The 20846-nt window shown below is 46.6% G+C and overlaps 1 protein-coding gene across 1 annotated transcript; it reads right to left on the minus strand.

Moving 5' to 3' along the window:
• Positions 1-16064: 16064 nt before the first annotated feature.
• Ccin (calicin) lies at positions 16065-17844 on the minus strand. Its single transcript, XM_051165516.1, has one exon. It carries the CDS (start codon positions 17842-17844, stop codon positions 16078-16080), a length of 1767 nt encoding a protein of 588 aa, XP_051021473.1. The 3' UTR covers positions 16065-16077.
• Between the last annotated feature and the right edge of the window lie 3002 nt (positions 17845-20846).

A 20846-nucleotide genomic window follows, 5' to 3' on the forward strand; every position in this document is an offset into this window, starting at 1 on the left:
TCCCCCACCACCACCACCACTCTCTCTCTCTCTCTCTCTCTCTCTCTCTCTCTCTCTCTCTCTCTCTCTCTCCCCGCAACCCATCTCTCTATTACTGTCCTGGTAAAACTGCCTCCTCTCTCTGAAAAATTGCCTTTTAAGTGGCTTCCCTTTCCTCTCTCGTCTCATGAAAGTTGGCCATATCCTAGTCTTTTAGATCTTCTCTGATTTGTCACCTTTTCTGCCACTCAATTAGACATCACTTTCAAACATGGGTGCTTCCTTCTACAAACTTAACTTTACCTTTGTTTGGGATTAAAGGCATGTCCCACCACACCTGGACCTAAGCTTTTCTTTACCTGATAATTGCTCTATACCAGGCTGACCCTGAACTCAGATCTGTTTGCCTCTGTCTCCTGGGTAAACGAGTGTTTGTATTCCAGCCGGGTGACATAAACCTAGAAGGTCTTAGGATGTGATCTTTCGCCAGAACAGCCATGTTCTGAATTAACATTCCTCTACAGTTATGGCTTTAACAGATGGGTTGGGAAGGGGAACATAAATATTCAATTCATAATAGTGAGAGCAAGAGGGAGGTGAGTAGCAGGGGTAGGCAGATATATTTTAAGGAACTGACATGTGCTTTTCTGAAGATTCAGGAGCTGACATTGAAGTTAAATGCACAGGCCATCTCCTGGCAGACTTCCTTCTCTCACAAAAGAGGTCAGCATTTCATCTTTTTTTTTTTAATTTCATGTATTTTAATTTGTATGTACATGTGTGTTAGTATGTGTAGCATGTGGGTGCAGAGTCTAGAAGAGGGCATTATGTAAGTGCTAACTGTTATCCTTGTTAGGTGTCTACTATGTACACAGCAGAGTGTGGAAGGAAGGGTTTGTCTGGGCTTAGGACTCCAGAGGGATGAGAGCACATCACCATCACGTCCCAGGGGAGCGTGGCAGCAGACATGGCCATGTGCCAACTGGAGTGGCAAACTAAGAGCTCACAAGATGTTTTTAATTCAAGTTTTAATAGTGTCATACCATATGTTTGGATCATATTCGCTCTCCTTCCCAACCCCTCCCAGACATGTTCCCTACTCATACTCAACCTCATGTTCTTTCTCTCTGTTTAAAAAAAAAAAAAGTCAAGGGTTATCTGGGCATAGTGGTGCATGCTTTTAATCCACCACACCTGGTACAGTTCCTACCCTTCACAGCAAAGATGGTCTCAGCCAAAAGAAAGGCAGTAAGACACTGATAGAAATCACTATGAGGTGCTAGTGGTGATGGGCAGAGCATGGTGACAAGGACAGTGGTGAGCAAGCACTGGGAAGGAGGGAGGCTGGCTGTGCTTGGTTTAGAAGCCCTGGTGGTGGCAGTGCGTGCCTTTAATCCCAGCACTTAGGAGGCAGAGGCATGTGGATCTCTGTGAGTTCGAGGCCAGCCTAGTTTACAAAGCAAGTCCTGGACAGCCAGGACTACACAGATACTTTCCCAGTGTTTCCTCTCACTATACTTTAACCTTGGTATAGTGGGACCGTGGCTATCTTGTTCACTTTTGTGTTCTCAAGGTCTAGCATTATACCTTGCACATAATGGGTATTCAAAATGGCCTTATAGATAAAAATGCTTGCTTACACAAGCATGAGCGCTGAGTGTGATCCGGGACTGTGTAAAAATCTGGGCGTAGCGCGTACATCTGTACCCTCAGTGCTGGGACACAAGACACAGCTTGGCCCTTTGGGCTTGCTATCCTGCCAGCCTACCAACAGTGAATTCCAGGTTCAGTGAGAGACTGTGTCTCAAAAATAAAGGTGGAGAGCAATATAAGAGGACACCAACATCAGCCTCTGGCCTCCGCATGCGTCTGCACAATGCTTACACTCAGAGTGGCACACACATATGTACACAGACAAAAATGATTAAATGACTAAGACATTGTAGCCAGTCTTTCAAACTCTTTTGAAACAAAATACAGGAAGAATAAAAAAAAATCCCCTCTGCAACCAAAGTGGGGGCTATCCCATCAATAGCAGCCACAGAAAAAAAAATTTAAGATTTATTTATTTATTGCATATGAGTGCTTTATCTGCAGAAGAGGGCATCTGATCATATTATAGATGGTTGTGAGCCACCATGTGGTTGCTGGGAATTGAACTCAGGACCTCTGGAAGACAGGTGGCGCTCTTAACCACTGAGCCATCTCTCCAGCCCCACAGAAAATTTTTTGGTGGCCTCTTAAAAAAGCAAATAAGCCGGCTTTTTTTTTTTTTTTTTTTAATCCCAGCACTTGGGAGGCAGAGACAGGTGGATCTCTGTGAGTTTGAGGCCAGCCTGGTTACAAAGTGAGTCCAGGACAGCCAAGGCTACACAGAGAGACTCTGTCTTGAAAATCAACAACAACAAAAAACTAATAAAAATTAAATTAAAAAAAAGAAAAAGAAAGAAAGAAAGCAAACAAACATTTCTTCATCCCCTGCCATTTCCTCAATGGCACTTGAAGTCAGATTTCCCATTTTTATCCTTAACTTTTGAGTATCACATTGGGCACCACTTTGCTACTTTGTGAGTTCTTCTTTTTCCCATCCTTTATCTTCCACAGTTTCACCCCCTATTACTAGATAGGAGAGAAAGGACAGAAGGAAGAGAGAGCTCCTTGAATCTAATTTCTTTCTTCGAGCATGACTACTAACAAACTGCAACCAAGCCCCCCACCCCAGCAACCATGTCCATGGCAGCTCTTTTAAAGAAAAGCATTCAGCTGGGGCTGGCTTACAGTTTCAGAGGTTCAGTCCGTTATCAGCATGGTGGGAAGTGTGGCAGTGTGCAGGCAGCCATAGTGCTGAGGGGGAGAGTCCTAGATCCATAGGCAGCAGGAGACAGTGGGCCTGGCTTTGGCTTCTGAAACCCCAAAGCCCACCTGCAGTGACACACTTCCTTCAACAAGACCACACCTACTCCCAAGGCCACACCCACTTCCTGTCAAGTATTGACTAATGACTAAGCATTCAAATATATGAGCCTATAGGAGCCATTCCTATTCAAACTACCTAGCTGGTCCTGGGGTAATGGCACTGAAAGTGCTGACCTTGCAGGGGATAGAGCCTGATGGGTGGGAGGTGCTGGGGTGAGAAGGCTGGGGACTGATGGTGGTATCAGGGAGTGGTTAGGTCTTACAGGATTGAATGAACTCCCTCAAGAACAGGTGTCCCTTGCCATACACCAGTATCATAACACTAGGATTTATCTGCCACCAGAATTCTGAGGTTCCCCCCCCTCTGCCCCGCCCCAACCCCATCTTTTCTTTATACATTATCCACTCTCTGAGGTTGTCATAGCCACAGAAAATAACCTAGGAAAATATCAGTGAGGTGGTTTCTTGGCATCAAACCTCATGATCTATGTTCAATCCCAGGGACACACAAGGGTAGAAGGAGAGAACCAACACCCTCAACTTGACCTTTGACCTCTACATGTGCACTGTGGCGTGTGCCTTCCCTACACTTATATTAATAAATGTAATAACTTTTTAAGTGGACTCATAGAGGACACTAGAGCGTGCTCAGGAGTGTGAGCTGGTTAGACTGTGGGAAGAAACCAGGTAGACACAGGGGAAAGTATCTTGGAACCAGATCACAGAGGACTTGGGTATCCAGGCGGGAGTGCACCTCACTTGTAGAGGCTCTGGGGTGGCTTCAAGCAGGCAGTGATCTGGCTTGAGCCCCTGGTGTGGAAGAGAATCTGCAGCTTCCCAGTGTAAACCAGGAGAGAGTTCTGAAAAGAGTAGAAGACTGCTTGCATTGCAAGGGTTCAGGAGCTGAGGGGGAGTAGCAGCAAGCTCACGTGGAAGGAGAGAGATGAAGGCGGCACAGAGAACACTCAGGGCCATGTGTAGGAGGGGGAGAGAGACAGCAATGGTCACAGGTAAAGAAGGAAAGAGGCAGCAATGGTCACAGGTAGAGCTTCTAGCTTGGAAAACCTTGCCACAACAGGGAAAGCAGATTGCATTGTTTAGGGCAGGAGAGGAGGCAGATAAAGAGTTCAGTGTGGACACCTGAGTGTGAGGAAATGGTGGGACATTCAAAGCACATTCCACAGGGTATTGAAGTCTGATTCAGGAGACATAAGGCTCAACCTCCAGTAACGGGAGGCAAAAGGCTTGTTGTATTAATCTTCTTTCTTTCTTTCCTTCCTTCCCTTCTTTTTCTCCTTCCTTCCATTCTTTTTATTTCCTTCTCTGACCCCTCTCTCTTTCACTCAGGCTGGCTTTGACCTTGCAGTGCAGTGGAAAATTACCTTGAACAGTAGTTCCACCTCCATATGGAGGAACTATATGTGTACACCACTGTGCTTGCCTAGTATGAGGAACTCTGCCAAGGAAAATTAGAAGTGTTTGGCAAAAGTTTTTTATTTTTTTATTTTTTCAAAAAAATAACTCTGAATATGGGCTGTCAAGATGGCTCAGTGGTTAAGAGCACTGGCTACTCTTTCAGAGGTCTTGAGTTCAAGTCCCAGCAACCCACTGTAATGGAATCTGACTCCCTCTTCTGGTGTCCATGAAAATAGAGCACTCATACATAAAAACAAAGAAATCTTTTTTTTTAAACTCTGAGTGTATGTTTGTTTGCAAACTTGTTATATATGTGTGGGAACATGCCATGGCACATGTGTGAAGGCCAGAAGACAACCTCAGGAGTCAGCCTTTGAAAGAGAAATTTTAATTAGCATTAAAGCAACCAGAACAGTAGAGCTCTCTAATTCATAAGTGCAGGTCGGCAGGTATGCTAGCCCAAGGCCCCAGATGATAAGTCACAAAGAATGCGGAGCTAGGAGACAAAGGCCTATTGAGTGTTCCAGGGACCGGCTGGCCGTAAAAGAGAGGTACACAAGGACAAACCAGATATGGTCGAGTGAGTAATGAGCCAAGACCCCTCATCCGATCTTATGGTGTTTGCTTAATCCCCCCTTGAGGCCTGCACACAATGTTCCAGGTTTGAGTTTAACCAGATGTGCTGTTAGCTCAGATAAACATCTACCCTCAGGTTCCGAGAAAAACAGGAACCAAGGACTGTTCCCATGTGATTAAGTCTGACCTTACCCCAGATCTGCCTACGCAATTTGCTGGTATTCAAATGTTTGAAACAACCAATTGTGTGTGGCCGTGCCAAAACTTCCCGCTCCCCCCGACCTTTGTCCATATAAACCCTAAGCTCCTGGGCTTCTGGGTCCACCCCTCTGTCTCCTGCGTGACATACGTGTCGACCCGGAGCTCCGCCAATAAACTGCCTCATGTGTTTACAGCAAGACGGTCGTTTGTGTGTCTTTGGGTGCGCGCTATCCCGAGGCTTGAGTGAGGGTCTCCCTTCAGGAGTCTTTCACCTTCAGTTTTCTGCCTTGCATGGTTTGCCGCTGTGTACAGCAGGCTAGCTGGCTTTCAAACTTCCAGGGAGGGACTCGCCTGTTTGTGCCTCTACCTTCTCACCATAAAAGTTACTGGGGTTACAGACTTGTTGTGTCCATCCATGGAGAGCTTTCCTCTGGCTCTAGGGGTTCAAACTTAGGTCATCACTCTTACAGAGCAAGAGCTTTCCCCAAAGTGTGAAAATAAATTGTATGGGCTTTTCTATGCCTGTTCTAGCTCCCAAATAATGACACAGAGACCTAATACATTTATTAATAAGCTTCAAGCACTATAGCTGGGCAGACACTCATCTATTCTAACCTGTCCACACTGGTCTGGACTGTCAACCAGCCTCGTGCCCCCTTACCTGCCATCCAGTCTTGCACTGGATGTTCCTGCTCCTTCTTTGTCCTCATGACAACTCTCTCATGGTGTGGTGACCCGTTCTTTCATGGCGATCTCCTCCTCCTCGGCCTTCTTTTTCTTCCTCACCCCTGGAACCCTGTAACTGGGATTGGAAATCCCACCTCAGCTCTTCTCTCCTCTCTTGCCCAGCTATAGGCTATTCAACTCTTTATTAACCAATCAGAGAAGATGGAGAGCAACTTTCACACAACATCAAGACAGGAGACTCTTCATAGAAATGACAATGCCGCGTACTGATTGCAGCCAGATCTCAGGGCACAGAAATCAGCATCTAATACACAGTGCACAACCCCATCCTCCAACACCCAAGGAGCTGAGCTATCTTCCCAGCCCTGAAAAGAGTGGGGGTTTTGCTTTGGGTTTTTTTTGTGGCGGGGGGGGGGGGGGGGGTTATTTTGTTTTTTGTTTTTGTTGGTTGGTTTTTTGAGACAGGGTTTCTCTGTGTAGCCTTGGCTGTTCCTGGACTCACTTTGTAGACCAGGCTGGCATCGAACTCACAGTGATCCGCCTCCCTCTGCCTCCCAAGTGGTAGGATTGCTTTGGGTTTTGTTTGTTTGTTTTTGTTTGTTGTTGTTCAAGAAGCATTTTATTGTTGCTCCGAAAACACGAGCTCATACAGGCATCTCCCTAATGGCCTGGCTAAGCTTCTGGATCTTGGTCTTTGCGAACATATCAACATACTTCTCCCCAATTTGGACAATCATCCCACCCATGATCAGTCTTAACCTCCAATTTCAGTATCTGCTTTTGACCCAGGAAGCTCTTCAGCACTGTCTTTAACTCAGAACAGCTTCCTTTAGAGGTGATGCTGTGGTCACTGTGCATGGCACTTCTCCACGGTGAACACTCATGATGGTGGAAAAGGCTGAGATGACTCCCTGGATGTTGCTGAGATGATTGTTTTCAGCAAGTGCTTTGTTTTTTGTTTTTGTTTTTTTTTTTAATCATTGAATTATTGGATTTTTTTTTTTTTTGAGACAGGGTCTATGTGGTCCTGGCTGGCCTGGAACTCACAGAGATCTACCTGCCTCTGCTTCCCAAGTGCTGAGATTAAAGGTGTGTGCCACCACTCCCAGCTCCATCCCATTTTTTGAGACTGGGTTTCTCAATGAACTTGGAGCTTGTGGTTTCAACTAGACTGACTGACCATCAAGCCCATAGGACCCACCAGTCTCTGCCTTGCCCAGCACCGGACTGACAGATGTGCATTGCCCGGCACCGGACTGACAGATGTGCACCACCACAGCCAGCTGTTATGTGGGTGCTGGGGATGGGAACTCCAGTCCTCATATTTGTGTAGCAGGTAGTTTACTGACTGGCTGATTGACATGCCCAAACCTGTGTTGCTTTCCAGTGGGATCTCAAGGTCTGGAGAGATGGCTCAGCTGCTGGGAGCATTGATGGCTTACAGAGGACCAGAGTTTGGTTCCCAGCACCCATGGCAGGTGGCACATGACCACCTGTACCTCCAGCTTCAGGGAACCAAACCTCTTCTTCTGGACTCTGTAGGCACCTGCACACATATCACACACACACACACACACACACACACACACACACACACACACACACACACACATAAATAAAAACTTTTTAAGTCTTTAAAATATATGTAGTGGAGCAGAGGCAGGTGGATCTCTGAGTTCCTGGCCAGCCAGGGCTACTTAATAAGACTCTCTTAAAAAACAAAACAAAACAAAACAAAACAAAAACCAACCAAACAAAACCCTAAACTAAATATAAAGAAATCTAAATTTGGGATCTGCCTTCAACCACTAAAAATACCAATGAACAGGGATGCGGCTCTCTGGGAAAGCACTTGCCTAGAAAGTAGAAGGCCCCAAGTTTCATCTCCAACACAACAGAAAGAAGCTCTCAAGATAAAGGCATTTCATACCCTCGCTTGTGTTTTGGACACACATTCTGCCATTGTTCTTGCCCCTGAATTGTCTTACTAGAATTTTCTGTGTGCTTTGCCTGACTTTTACTGATTCATTCTCTTCTTATTCCCCTGCCCCCCCCCACACACACACACACTTTGAGAGAGAGGCTCTCTCTGTGGTCCATGTTGGCCTTGAACTCAAGGCCGTTTCCTGCCTCAGCCTCCTGAGTGCTGCAATTACTAGTGTTGACCACCATGCTCTATTGATCCTCCTTTCTAAAAACATCTATGATGATAAGGCTGTACTTGTTAAAATTTCTGTAGCAGGGCCTAGGGGCCTAGAGATAGCTAGCATTGCACGGTTCTGGATTTGATCTTAGCAGGAGCATGTACACACACACACACACCTTTGTCCTGGGTTTACTTTCATTATGCACACCTGACTCCATGATGGAAGTACCATACCATTCAGGCCATAAAACTCAGCATGGAGACAGCACCACTAGGCAGGTTCAAAGGTCTAATGCATAGTTCTGGGAAAGTCTCTAAATGTACTGACCTTGCTTTTTGGCTTCAGTAGTTCTGCTTCTGAAGCTTCTGAAGACTGTTGTTAGCTGAAGCAAATCAACCCAGAAGATGGTTTTTGTTCTTAAAGGCTCACCTTGAGAAAGGCGTGGGGCTAGACTGGGATCCTGAACACCCAGTGTAGTTTCTAGATGGCTAGTAGTTTCTTTTTCTTTTTCTTCTTTTTTTGGTTTTTTTGAGACAGGGTTTCTCTGTGTAGCCTTGACCATCCTGGACTCACTTTGTAGACCAGGCTGGCCTTGAACTCACAGCGATCCACCTGCCTCTGCCTCCTGAGTGCTGGGATTAAAGGCATGTGCTACCACGCCTGGCTCAATAGTTTCTATTGGCTTAAACTGGTGTCTGAGCCGTCTTCTCTGGTGGATTCCCCACAACACTTCCACTTACAGTGTACATTTCATCAGAGGTACATAAACTATCAGAAAAGTAATAACAAAAAGATAGTAAATGTCATTTATATAGACATCCTGCCTAAAAGGGATGGGTAGCCTGTGTTTCCTATTGTGTACTGACCATCTCAAGACTCAGCCCCAGGCTGGAGAGATGGCTCAGTGGTTAAGAGCACCACCTGCTCTTCCAGAGGTCCTGAGACCAATTCCCAGCAACCGCATGGTGGCTTACAACCACCTATAATGAAATCTGATGCCCTCTTTCGGCCTGCAGGTGTACATGCAGACAGAACACTGTATACATAATAGTAAATAAATAAATCTTTAAAAAAACAAAAAACCTCAGCCCCTTCATAACATATCTCATGTGGTCTTTAAGGCCAGATCTCCTGATCTGACATCATGCTGTTGACCAGAGCTGCAGCCCTGGAAAGCTTCAATGAGGCAGGGCTGCCCACATTCAGTTCTGTGTTACTGAGGCCTCTGCAAAAGGCTGCTGGCAACACAGAACGCGGTGTGCCTTAGAATGAGCAGTGCAAGGAGAATGACCAACACAGAAGCCATGATGATTTCTAAAAGGCTTTATTGAGCTAGAATGCACATGCCCTACCACGCTTTCACATATCCAGATGTGTTTACAGTCGTGTTCCAACACTCCCATTGCCTCCAGAGGAAGACAACACCCTTCCACAGTGCTCACCCTGCAGGCTAAGTTGCCTGGAACTCCCTGTACATCCAGGAATGACCTCTAACTCCTGCTGCCCCTGCTTCTGCCTCCCAAGTGCTGGGATTACAGGCCTGCGGCCCCAACTCCAGCCTCACTGAAGGTTTTAACCTTAAAGTCAGCAAGTCAAGGTGCTTGCCCAGCCTGACAGCGTGCACACACACTCACCATAGAATAAATAAATGTAATGAAATTTTAAAGCTATTGTAATGATAAGATACAGAAGTTTTATGTTAATAACATTTAAATTTTGGGTGGTGATTCACACCCATAATCCCAGCACTGGAAGACTGAGGCAGGAGGATGTACCAATCCAAGGACAGTATATCTGGAGTATATTGTAAGAACCCATCTCAAAAAATGATAAGGAGAAATATAATTGACTATTTTTCTGAGCAGTAAATGCAATGTAATGAATTTAAAATCTCACGTGCAAAAATATACGTCTTCATTAATGAAAACTTCAGTCTTCATTACTTTGAAAATTCCTTTAAAAGAGCATATATTCCTCAATTAATTATACAGGATTAGCATAATTTTGATAAGAAACAAAAGTGCAGACGAGTATTACTGCAAAGCCCCGGGCAGAGCTAGATGATAGAGTTCCTGGAGCAGATAACCCTGAAGCCCGAGCCTCGGGGCTGGAGAGGTGGCTCAGTCCTTAAGAGTACGTGCTGCTCTTTCAGAGGGCCAGAGTTCTGGTCCATCTTCCAGTTCCTAGTTGCTTGTAACTCCAGCTCCAGCGGAACCATGGCCTATGTGGATTCACACATTCATACATACACATAAAACATTTTTAATCTAAAAAAATAGACAAAACACACACACATGCACAGACGCACACCCGCGTGCACACCTTTAATCCCAGCACCCAGGTAGATCTTTGTGAGTTCAAAGCCAGGCTGGTCTATAAATGAGTTCTGGACAGCTAGGGGCTATGTAGTGAGACCTTGTCTTGAAAAAAGAAAAGAAAAAGGAAAAGAAAAAAAGACATAGGTATTTGGAAAATTCAAAGCATCTGGAAAACAACACATTTTGAGATGAATGAATGAAAATACAACATATAAGGGGGCTGGAGAGATGGCTCAGCGGGTAAGAGCACTGACTACTCTTCCAGAGGTCCTGAGTTCAATTCCCAGCAACCACATGGTGGCTCACAACCATCTGTAATGAGATCTGATACCCTCTTCTGAACTGCAGGTATATGTGCAGGCAGAGTACTGCATATATAACAATAAATAAACCTTTTAAAAAATACAGCATAGAACATCTGTTAGATATTCTCAGAGTTAGTATTTCTGTTAGTATTTCTCAGAGTGAAACTTGTAGCATTTAAGTGGTAATATTAAAGTGGAAACTATCTTGAATAAAAATTCCAGTTTAAACTAGAGAAAAGGCAGTCTATGCACAAAGGAGAGGGGAAATGAGGAGGGTCAGGGTTAACAGCAGGCAGGGGAGGTGGCATGTGACTGTGATCTCAGCACTTGGGAGGTAGAAGCAGAAAGCTCAGGAGTTCAGGGTCATAGGGACCTCCTGTCTCCAAAAACCCAGCAACAGTGAAAATGGAGAAATCAGAAGTTGTCTCTCTGAGAAAAAAAAAAAATTCAACCAGGCACACCTATAACGTCAGTGCTCAGGAGGCAAAGGCAGGCAGATCTCTGTGAGTTCGAGGCCAGCCTGGTCTACAAAGTAAGTCCAGGAGAGCCAGGGCCACACAGAGAAACCCTGTCTTAAAAAACAAACAAACAAAACAAATGGTTGTCTGAGTAGTCTATGACTATTTAAGAAGTTCACTCATAGCCCAGGAGCTATTAGCAGTTGATGGCTATTTTCTTCAGGAGTAAATGTGGTGCACACACATATATGCAGGGGAGAATGCCCATACACATAAAATAACATTAAAAAATTAATAAAACTAAAGAAAGAAAGACGATCCAGTACCAGGTGTCCCAACACTTGTGAGTTCGAGGCTAGCCTGGCCTACCTACAGGCTTCATCATAAGGCTTGTCTTAAGAAAAATAAAAATAAGCCGGACGTGGGGGCGCACGCCTTTAATCCCAGCACTCGGGAGGCAGAGGCAGGCAGATCACTGTAAGTTTGAGGCTAGCCTGGTCTACAAAGTGACTCCAGGACAGCCAAGGCTAATACAAAGAGACCTTGTCTCAAAAAAAAAAAAAAAAAAAAAGGACTTCTAATACACACTGGGAAAATGTTTCTAAACCAAATACCTGAATGAAAAAAGAAAGAAAAAGACAGGAAAGGAAAAACAAAATCCCGTGCGTGGATGTTCAGAGCATTTTTCTTCACAAGGACCTCAAGCTGAGAACCACTCGGAGTTCTTCAGTGACTAAGTCAGCAGGGCAGTAATTGATAATAAAGGGATGAATGACACACCAAGATTTATCCAAGGAATGAAAGGACAAAGCCGGGCGTGGTGGCCCACACCTTTAATCCCAGCACTCGGGAGGCAGAGGCAGGCAGATTACTGCGAGTTCGAGGCCAGCCTGGTCTACAAAGCGAGTCCAGGACAGCCAAAGCTACACAGAGAAACTCTGTCTCAAAAAACAAAACAAAACAAAACAAAAAACAAGGAATGAAAGGACAGTTTTACATTAACAAATTAGTAATGACATGCCCTATAAGGTCAACAAAATATAATAATAATAATAACAATAACAACAATAATAATAATAATAATAAAACCTCAAGTCTTTGTAGACACAGACAGCCTAATTATACACTGCGCTGGACCAGAGGGAGCTGTAGTTAGAGGGTGCAGTGCTAATGGCGTAAGGTCAACACTGGTTAAAATAAAGGGTCCTGCTTTATACACCCCTCCCACCCCCCAAAAAACCAATTTCTTGCAGGTTACAAACATCAGCATGAAGGGCAAGGCAACTATGTTTTCCAGAGAGATTGGAAAGGAATACTACAGGACTTTAAGGTAGAAGGTGATTTCTTCAGGCAACAAAGAGCAATAAAACAGGATGGGCAGGGTGGGGGTGCCTGCACTTCCAGTACTTGGGAGGAAGCAGCCAGACATACACAGAGCAATAACAAAAAAATAAAAATAAAAATGAAAACATTCCACTTTGGATGAGAGGCTGTGGTGGGAGAAGATGTGGTGTACAGATGATGAAGGGTTCTCATCAGACTACAGCAGGAATTCCTGCAAAAGGAGACAACCAAACAGAAAAAATGGCTTTGTGAAAGAAACCTGGGGCTGGAGAGATGGCTCAGAGGTTAAGAGCACTGGCTGCTCTTCCAAAGGTCCTGAGTTCAATTTCCAGCAATGACATGGTGGTTCACAACTATCTATAATGAGATCTGGTGCCCTCCTCCGGCCTGCAGGTGCACATGCCGCAGAACACTGTAAACATTAAATAAATTTTAAAAAGAAAGAAAGAAACCTGAACACACACGCACACCCACACACTCAGAACTTAATTAAATGAGCTTACTTTAATTGGCAATCAGGATTGTGCAAATAAAAAACATGTTGGGATATTACTTTATCCCAGACAGAATATAATTAAAAAGTAGGACAATACCAACTGTTGACTAGCAAGAAAGCAACAGGACTTTTCATATACAGCTCATGACAGAATAAATTGTCACAATCACTGTGCAAAATGTTTTATCATTAGCAACAAAACAATTCTACCAGTAGATATACAGGCTAGATAAACTTGAATACATGTGTATGGACATACATACATAAGACTACATGACTTCTTTTTTCTTTTTCTTTTTTTTTTTTTCCTTTTTTGGTTTTTCAAGACAGGGTCTCTCTGTGTAGCCTTGGCTGTCCTAGACTCACTTTGTAGTCCAGGCTGGGCTTGAACTCACAGCGATCTGCCTGCCTCTGCCTCCCGAGTGCTGGGATTAAAGGCGTGCACCAACACGCCCGGCTCACGACTGGAAACAACTCAAGTGTTCATTTGTATACTGGGCAAAATCAAATGACACATTTGTATGACAGAATGTAGAAGTGAAATGAGAAAAACAATACCTATGTGCAATAACATATTTTTTTAAAAAAACAACACATGGGGCTGTAGAGATGGCTCGGTGGTTAAGCACATCTGCTATTTTTGCAGAGGACCTGGGTTGGATTCCTAGCACCTACAGGATATCTCACAACGTGTAACTCCAGTTCCATGGAGTCTGCTGCCCTCTTGTGGTCTCCACAGGCTCTTGGCGCCCATATGCAGGCAAATAGTCATATAAAACAGACAAATATTTTTGGTAGAAAATAATCTTGGAGGAACAAAATGAGGCACAAGATAACCTCTGTGTAACAATTACATGTGTTTTAGAATAAAGTGAACAGATTCTTAAACAGATTCTTGGGCAGGTATGATGGATCACACCTTTAATCCCAGCACTTAATAGGCAGTGGCAGAGGTGTACACATTTAATTCCAGCATATATGAGACAAAGGGAGGAGGATCTGTGAGTTCGAGGCTAGCCTGGTCTACAAAGCATGTCCAGGACAGCCAAGGCTACACAAAGAAACCCTGTCTCAAAAAACAAAAAACAAAACAAAAAGATTCTAAAGCCAGGTCTGGTGGCTATAATACCAGGTATTTGGGAAATGGAGGCTAAGACAGGATGATTGCAAGTTCGAGGTCAGCCTGGGCTACAGAGGAAATTCCAGGCTAGTCTGGGCAACTTACTGAGACTCTTTCTCAAAAAGTTAAAAGTGGGCTGGGGACTGGATATGGGCCAATGATAATGTAATTGCCCAGCAAGTGTGAAGCCCTAGACTCAACCTTTAACACCCAAAATGGTTTCTTTAAGTGGCCATATTATGTAAAAAAGAAACATGTCATAGGTTTGATGGAAGAGGAGGTCTAGTCAGAAAAATGACCACACAAGAGGTCTCCAGGGAGAGCCGAGAGCTCCATCTTCCTGAATAGTGGTTATGTGGATATTTACAGTCGCTTGTATCCCACACAATTACATAGCGTTTATTTTTCTATGTGTGTATTATATGCTTTTGTTTATTTTGGGGGGGTTGTTTTGTTTTGTTTTGAGACAGGATTTTTCTGTGTAGTAGTCCTGGCTGACCTGGACTTGCTTTATAAACCAAGCTGGCCTCGAACACACCTGCCTCTGCCTCCCGATTGTTGGGATTAAAGGTGTGCACCACCATGCCGGGCAGGAAATCCTTTAATGGTTTAGAGGGCCTTTTTTTTTTTTTTTTTCCCCCTTCGAGACAGGGTTTCTCTGTGTAGCCTTGACTGTCCTGCACTCACTTTGTAGTCCAGGCTGGCCTCGAACTCACAGCGATCCGCCTGCCTCTGCCTCCCGAGTGCTGGGATTATAGGCATGTGCCACCACGCCCGGCTTTAGAGGGCCTTCTTGACAGCAGTTTTTACCCTTCTGTGGCATCCTGGGGCAGTGCATCTTGGGAATATTTGGAAGGGACAAGGCTTATTCCTTAACAGGTATTTCTGAGCCAGGTGTGGGAATACGCACCTGTAACCTCTGCATTAGAGACTACGAATAAGACACCAGGTGAATGCCGGAGGATCCTGACTCCACACCAGCCTCAGATACAGAGTGGGTTCCTAAGAGGCCTGAGCTATAGCGAGAGACCCTGTGACAGAAACCACAGCGGCGTGTGTGTGTGTGTGTGTGTGTGTGTGTGTGTGTGTGTGTGTGTGTGTGTTGATTCCTCAGCACTTCAATGCTGTGAACTGCCTGCCCTGGGTGATCCTCCACATTTACACGAGGTAGGCAGTCTCACTCTCACTGTTACAGAAAAGGAAATTACGGCACAGAGATATAAATTAACTTACCCAGAACAAGCTAGTGGGTGCTTCACCTAGTACTCAAACCACGCCACCTGGTCCCCATTACATCACCCGCCAGCTTCACCCCACTATAGAGACAGATTTCTTTCTCCCTTTACTGGTGGCACTTCTATCCCCACCCCACCCCCCACTCAAATCTCACACTACTAGAAGCAATTGTTTGTAATCCTCAACTTCTCCACAAGTGAGATGCAAAACACACAAATACGATAGGCTGTTGGCCCTGCGGGCCCCTGACTTGCCTACACACCTCCTTTCTCCCCAGGCCATGAGGCTGATCCTCCAGACTTGGGATGGGTCCTTTCCTGCCTCCCCAGAAGACCTGAAGTAAATTTGTGTGGCGCGCACAGCGTCACAAATCCAAGCACAGATTATTTGCTGGTCTAGCTCATCACTGAAGGGTGACTACAGGGATAGAGAATATGGGGTTTCAAACACCCCAAGTCCAGGGTCTGGGAGGAACTTCACACACACACACACACACACACACACACACACACACACACACACACACACACACCATCGCCCACAGCACCAAGGACTCTTTTTCTGCCTCTGTTTAGAGATCTCCAGTGCTGGAGAAACTCTTTTTTTAAAAAGTCTACCCACTGAGAGACCAGTAGCTGGGAGATGTTGCCACACCCCTCCCCAACCAGAGACTCCATGCCAGTCTCTGCCAGTTACCCCCAGAGAGATATTAGCCCTGGATTCTACCCACTGGGAGCATCTCTAACCCAGATCTCCACTTTCAGATCCACAAGCTGACCACCACTAAAAGGCTTCCAAAGGCCAGGTTCCTCCCTGGCTATCTGTCATTAAACTGTGAATAACTATGCATTTACTTATTCTCCCACTTAAAAAGTTGTTTAAATTCTTTGAAGAATCTTGCAAGGTAGCTTGGCTAGACAGCAGGCAGGACAGTCCAGAGCCTCAGGTGGGGGGGCGAGGGTCTTCCATTCACCTATCTTTTGGTCCAGCAAGTAAGCATTAGGATTGATGGTGTAGTCCTTCGTCTGCACATCGCTGGCTGTGCTGACACCCCCACATACAAATACCTTGTCTTCACCCACGGAGCAGATGGCATGAGACACATCCAGAGGGCAGCTGTTGGGCAGCAAAGGTACTGAGGTTGCAGATTTGTTGGCCTTTATCTTCTGTAAGTTGATTTCCACGCTCTGCCGGTGGCTGTGCACGCGGAGGATGTTGTCCTGATGTAAAGAGAGCAGGGGCCGGTGGTTGAATTCAATGGGAAAAGTGATGCATTGGACCACTTCCCCTGTGACGGTGTCAAAGCAGTCTACTACACCGACCCGGGAGATGTAGCCCTTCACCAGGCATCGCCCAGTGACAATGTACAGGTTCCGGTCTCCCTTGGTGATTACTGCTGTGCCGTCCATAGGAATGCTCATCTTCCCTGCCAGGCACCAAGCTTCCTTGCGCTCATCATAGCGATAGATGTTGGAGACATACCGGCGTGGGGCAATGCTCCCACCCACCGAATAAACTGTTCCCCCACAGGTCACCATGGTGTGGAAGACAAGCCCAATGGGCAGGTCGGGTAGCTTGGTCCAGGAGTTATCATCCATGTCATATCGCCATGCTGTCTTCAATCCTGAAATCTGCTCCGTGGTGCCACCAGATATGTAGATGTATCGACCGGCAGCAGTAGCGCTGAGTGCTGCAGCGCGGTAGGGCATCTCCGAGAGCTTCAGCCACAGGTTCTCCTGGATGATGTAAGCAAACACTCCATCGTTGAACTTGCCGTGGGCCTTCTGGCCGCCAAGGATGACCACTGAATCGAGCAAGGCCCCTTTGCGCTGGTAGCTGAGCAGGCTGCACGGCCGCTCCTGCTTGCGGTCCATCAGGACACTCTCGATTAAGGTCGCGTGGGCGGAGTTGTTCTCCAAGCCTATCAGCTTGTTGCTGGCAAGCATCAGCGTCTTGTTGGAGACCGCGTTGAGATTGATGTAATTGAAGAACTTCTTGAAGTATTTTTCCCGCTCCTCCTTCCGGAAGTACACCCAATTGAGGAGCGCGTTGAGAGCCTGGTCCTCGTTGAGCACGTGAAGGTTTTCATCACGGAGCAGGCGGCCGAAGATGACTGGTGGGCAGCGCATGAAGTGCATAGAGCCCTCGGGACTGGCCCAGAAGTGGAAGTTGTCACGAATGCCGGAGTAGGCCAAGTCTGATACTTCTTTGAGCTCGAACAGCTCAGCCAAGAAGAGGTAGCGCAAGCAGTTGGCGCGGCGAATGGACTTAATCAGGAAGTCGTTGCAGTGGATCCGAAGCCGTGGGGTGTTGAAATACTGGGCGCCCCGAAGTAGCTCCTCCACATTCTGCTCTGAGATCACCACTTTGCCGCTGTAAAAGTAGTCCAGGAGCTGCTCCACCGTGCCTGGACTCAGGTAGTTGGGGTCAATGGTGATGAAGAGCTCGTCTGTGTTCTTCATGTCATTGCCGGAGATGAGACTTTTCACTAGCGGAGAGACGGCAGCCAGTACGTTGCGATGTGCGAAGAAGACATGGTGGTCCACAGTCAGGGCCATGTCCCAGTACTCTTTGCGCTTCCTCTGTTTGTTCAAGTTTTGCAGCACAAAGCTGTTGTAGTTTTTCTCTGTGAATTCCAGTTTCATGGTGCTTCTTGTTTTGGCTGAGACAGCTCAGTGGCAGGTATTGGAGGGCAGACTTTTTCAGGCCTTTCGGCATTTGTACTGATGGTTGTTTGCAGAGCAGCTGACCAGAGAGGAGTCCGGGTGGGAGAGAGGGTGATGTCATAGAATGGGTGAGGTCATCATAATGCAGCCCCTCCCCACCCCCAGGCCGTTGGCAGAGGCATGGATGGGGCTTTTCTCTCCTCACAGCTCCGGAGGAAACTCGGGAATGGGCCGTAGTGTCTGTCCACCTGGGGCTTTCAAGCCGAGATTCACGGCTTCACCAGGAATGTCAGAGCTGGTTTGGGTGGGGCCGAAGGCAACAGGAGAGGAAAGGGGCTGACCTGCTGGTGAAAAAGGGCTTCCCAGGGTCGTAGAGGCAGCTGGAGGCGGAGCCGACCTAGAACTCCTGCTCTGTGTAGGGCACTACCCCTTCCGCCACACCAGGAAGCCTGAGCAACGCGGTTTCCACAGTGTGGTTCTTGGGCCGTAAAGGCTCTTTCTCTACCAGAGTTCCTGGACATCTGAGGAGACAACCCCTTTGGCTTCTGATCCTTGTGGTCAGGACCATTTTTCCTTCAAAATGGAGAAGTGGGAGACTCTCACTGCAGCAGAAATGGAGAAGCTCCGGGAAGATGGGAGGGCTTGGACACGCCCTGCTCCAGATTCCCCAGTATCTAGTAAAATATCGGGGACAGTGCCCTCTAGTCCTCACCACCTAGAGTCACCAGTTCGCTCAGGCCTCAGATTCGTCTTCTGTGAGACGGGAATAACACTTGCTTCAAAGTGAGTTCGAATGAATAATTGAACAGCAGTAGGCACAGTGCTTAGTTTATAGCAAACCTTCAAATAAACGTTAGCTGTTGTTTCTTAGTTAATATTAGCGCGGTAAGCGGGCGCTGGTGAGAGGGTGTGGGCATCCCCGAAGCTTTCGGCTGGTTGCAGAAGTCTGTTTCGGACGCACGGTGGCGCTGCAGGGTTATCTCCCGGCCGGGAGCAGGCGGCCTGCGCTCTCAACTGTATCTTTGACTTAGCAAGAGGAAACCCGCCTCTGGGGACCACTTTCTGCCTGCTCCTGGGGCTCCTTGGTGTAGGAGCTCCTCGGTGTAGGAACGCACACGTCTGGATCCGGGGCTCAGAGTCTGGCAGACCCATCCCCGTTCTCGATGTAGATAGAGCCCAACGAAGGTGCATGAAGAGCCATCCTGGGGCCCAGAGAGACTGTGTCCTCCTCCTCCATTCCGACCACTCTCCAGCCCTCCTCTTGCTGGCTTTGTTTCACATTGTCTTTTTATTTCACACCTAACTTTTTCCTTTTTTTTTTTTTTTTTTTTTTTTTTTTTCCGAGACAGGGTCTAACCTTTTCCTTATCTGAGAATTCGGTTCTAAAGTTTATTTTTAAAACAGTAACACTTTAAGGGCCGTGGGTGGTGGCGCACGCCTTTAATCCCAGCACTCAGGAGGCAGAGGCTGGTGGATCTCTGTGAGTTCGAGGCCAGCCTGGTCTACAAAACCAAAACAAAAAAACCAATGATACTTTAATACTGAAGTTACACATCTTGATGTCTAATTTCCAAGACAGATAGTCTTTTTGGATGTGATGCCCGTGAAAGGCTCAGAACCTATGTCTCTCCATTCTGGAGTACTTAGGTTCCAACCCCTCTTCAGATAACTCTTGTGGTTCAGCTCAGTTCGCTACTGCCCAGCCTCTCTCTCCCTCTCTCAGAGTATTTCAGCTGTGCACACTTCTGCTCTCGTCTCCTGGGAAGCGGTAGCCGCTTGGCTGCAGGAAGCACCATGGTGTTCATAAAGACGCTGGACTCCATCAGCAACCTGCCTGCCAGACTCCAGGGACATTCCCCAGAAGCAGAAGGTCATCAGGTCCCAGGACTAGGACAGAAAGGAGCTCACTCACTGTGTGCCTCCAGTCAGAGATCATGGAGGTCTGCGAGGATCTGACAGACTGGACTGTGGCCTGGAGAGGAGAGGCGTGCTCAGCTAGACATCCGCTGTCATATGCTCCAGTCTTTCCCTGCCCACCACCCAGACAGGGTCTCTCTGTGTAGCTTTGGCTGTCTTGTACTCGCTTTGTAGACCAGGCTGGCCTTGAACTCACAGTGATCCACCTGCCTCTGCTTCAAAAGTGCTAAGATTAAAGGCATGTGCCATCACCACGCCAGGAACATGCTCCTACCTTAATTGCAGAGCTTGCTGTTCTCCACAAAGTCAAAACTCAGAATCCTGTTACTTGGCAGGCAGAGGCAAGCAAGGTTTTTGAGCTCAGGAGTTTAAGGTGAGCCTGAACGACACAGACCTTAAAATAAACAAAAAGTGGGATGCGGTGGTCTCAGCCCTGGGAGACTGAGGAAGGAGGATCCTAAATTCAGGTCAGACTGGGCAACATAATAGACTGTCTCAAAGTTAAAAATTATGAAAGGGCCAGGTGTGGTGATGCACGCCTGTAATGCCAGCACTCGGGAGGCAGAGGCAGGCAGATCACTGTGAGTTCGAGGCCAGCCTGGTCTATGAAGTGAGTCCAGGACAGCCAAGGCTACACAGAGAAATCCTGTCTCAAAAAAACCAATATGTGTGTGTGTGTGTTTTCAAAGATATAAAGAATTAGAAGCAGTATGAAAGTCTGGGGGGTGTTGCTTGGTTAATGGTTGATGTGGGAGGGCCCAGCTCACTGAGGATTGGTGCCATCCTTGGGTAGGTGGTCCAGAAATCAGGCTGAGCAGCCAATAACTGGCACTCCTTCATGGACTCTGCTTCCATTCCTGCCTCCAGATCCCTCAGTGATGGAGCTTGACCCGAGAGTTACAAGATGCAATAAACACTTTCCTCCCCAAGCTGCTTTTGGTCACTGTTTTATCACAGTAATAAAAACCCTAAGTCTCTATATGTAGCCCTGGCTATCCCAGAACTTGCTAGGGAGCCCAGGCCAGTTTAGAACCACCTGTGTCTGATTCTGCCAGAACTAAAGG

Source organism: Acomys russatus, chromosome 2 (assembly GCF_903995435.1).
Source record: "Acomys russatus chromosome 2, mAcoRus1.1, whole genome shotgun sequence".
NCBI lineage: Eukaryota > Metazoa > Chordata > Mammalia > Rodentia > Muridae > Acomys > Acomys russatus.

Bases quoted from the DNA above. Each gene is read 5' to 3' on its own strand.
- Ccin (XM_051165516.1), bottom strand. From the start codon at position 17,844: ATGAAACTGGAATTCACAGAGAAAAACTACAACAGCTTTGTGCTGCAA.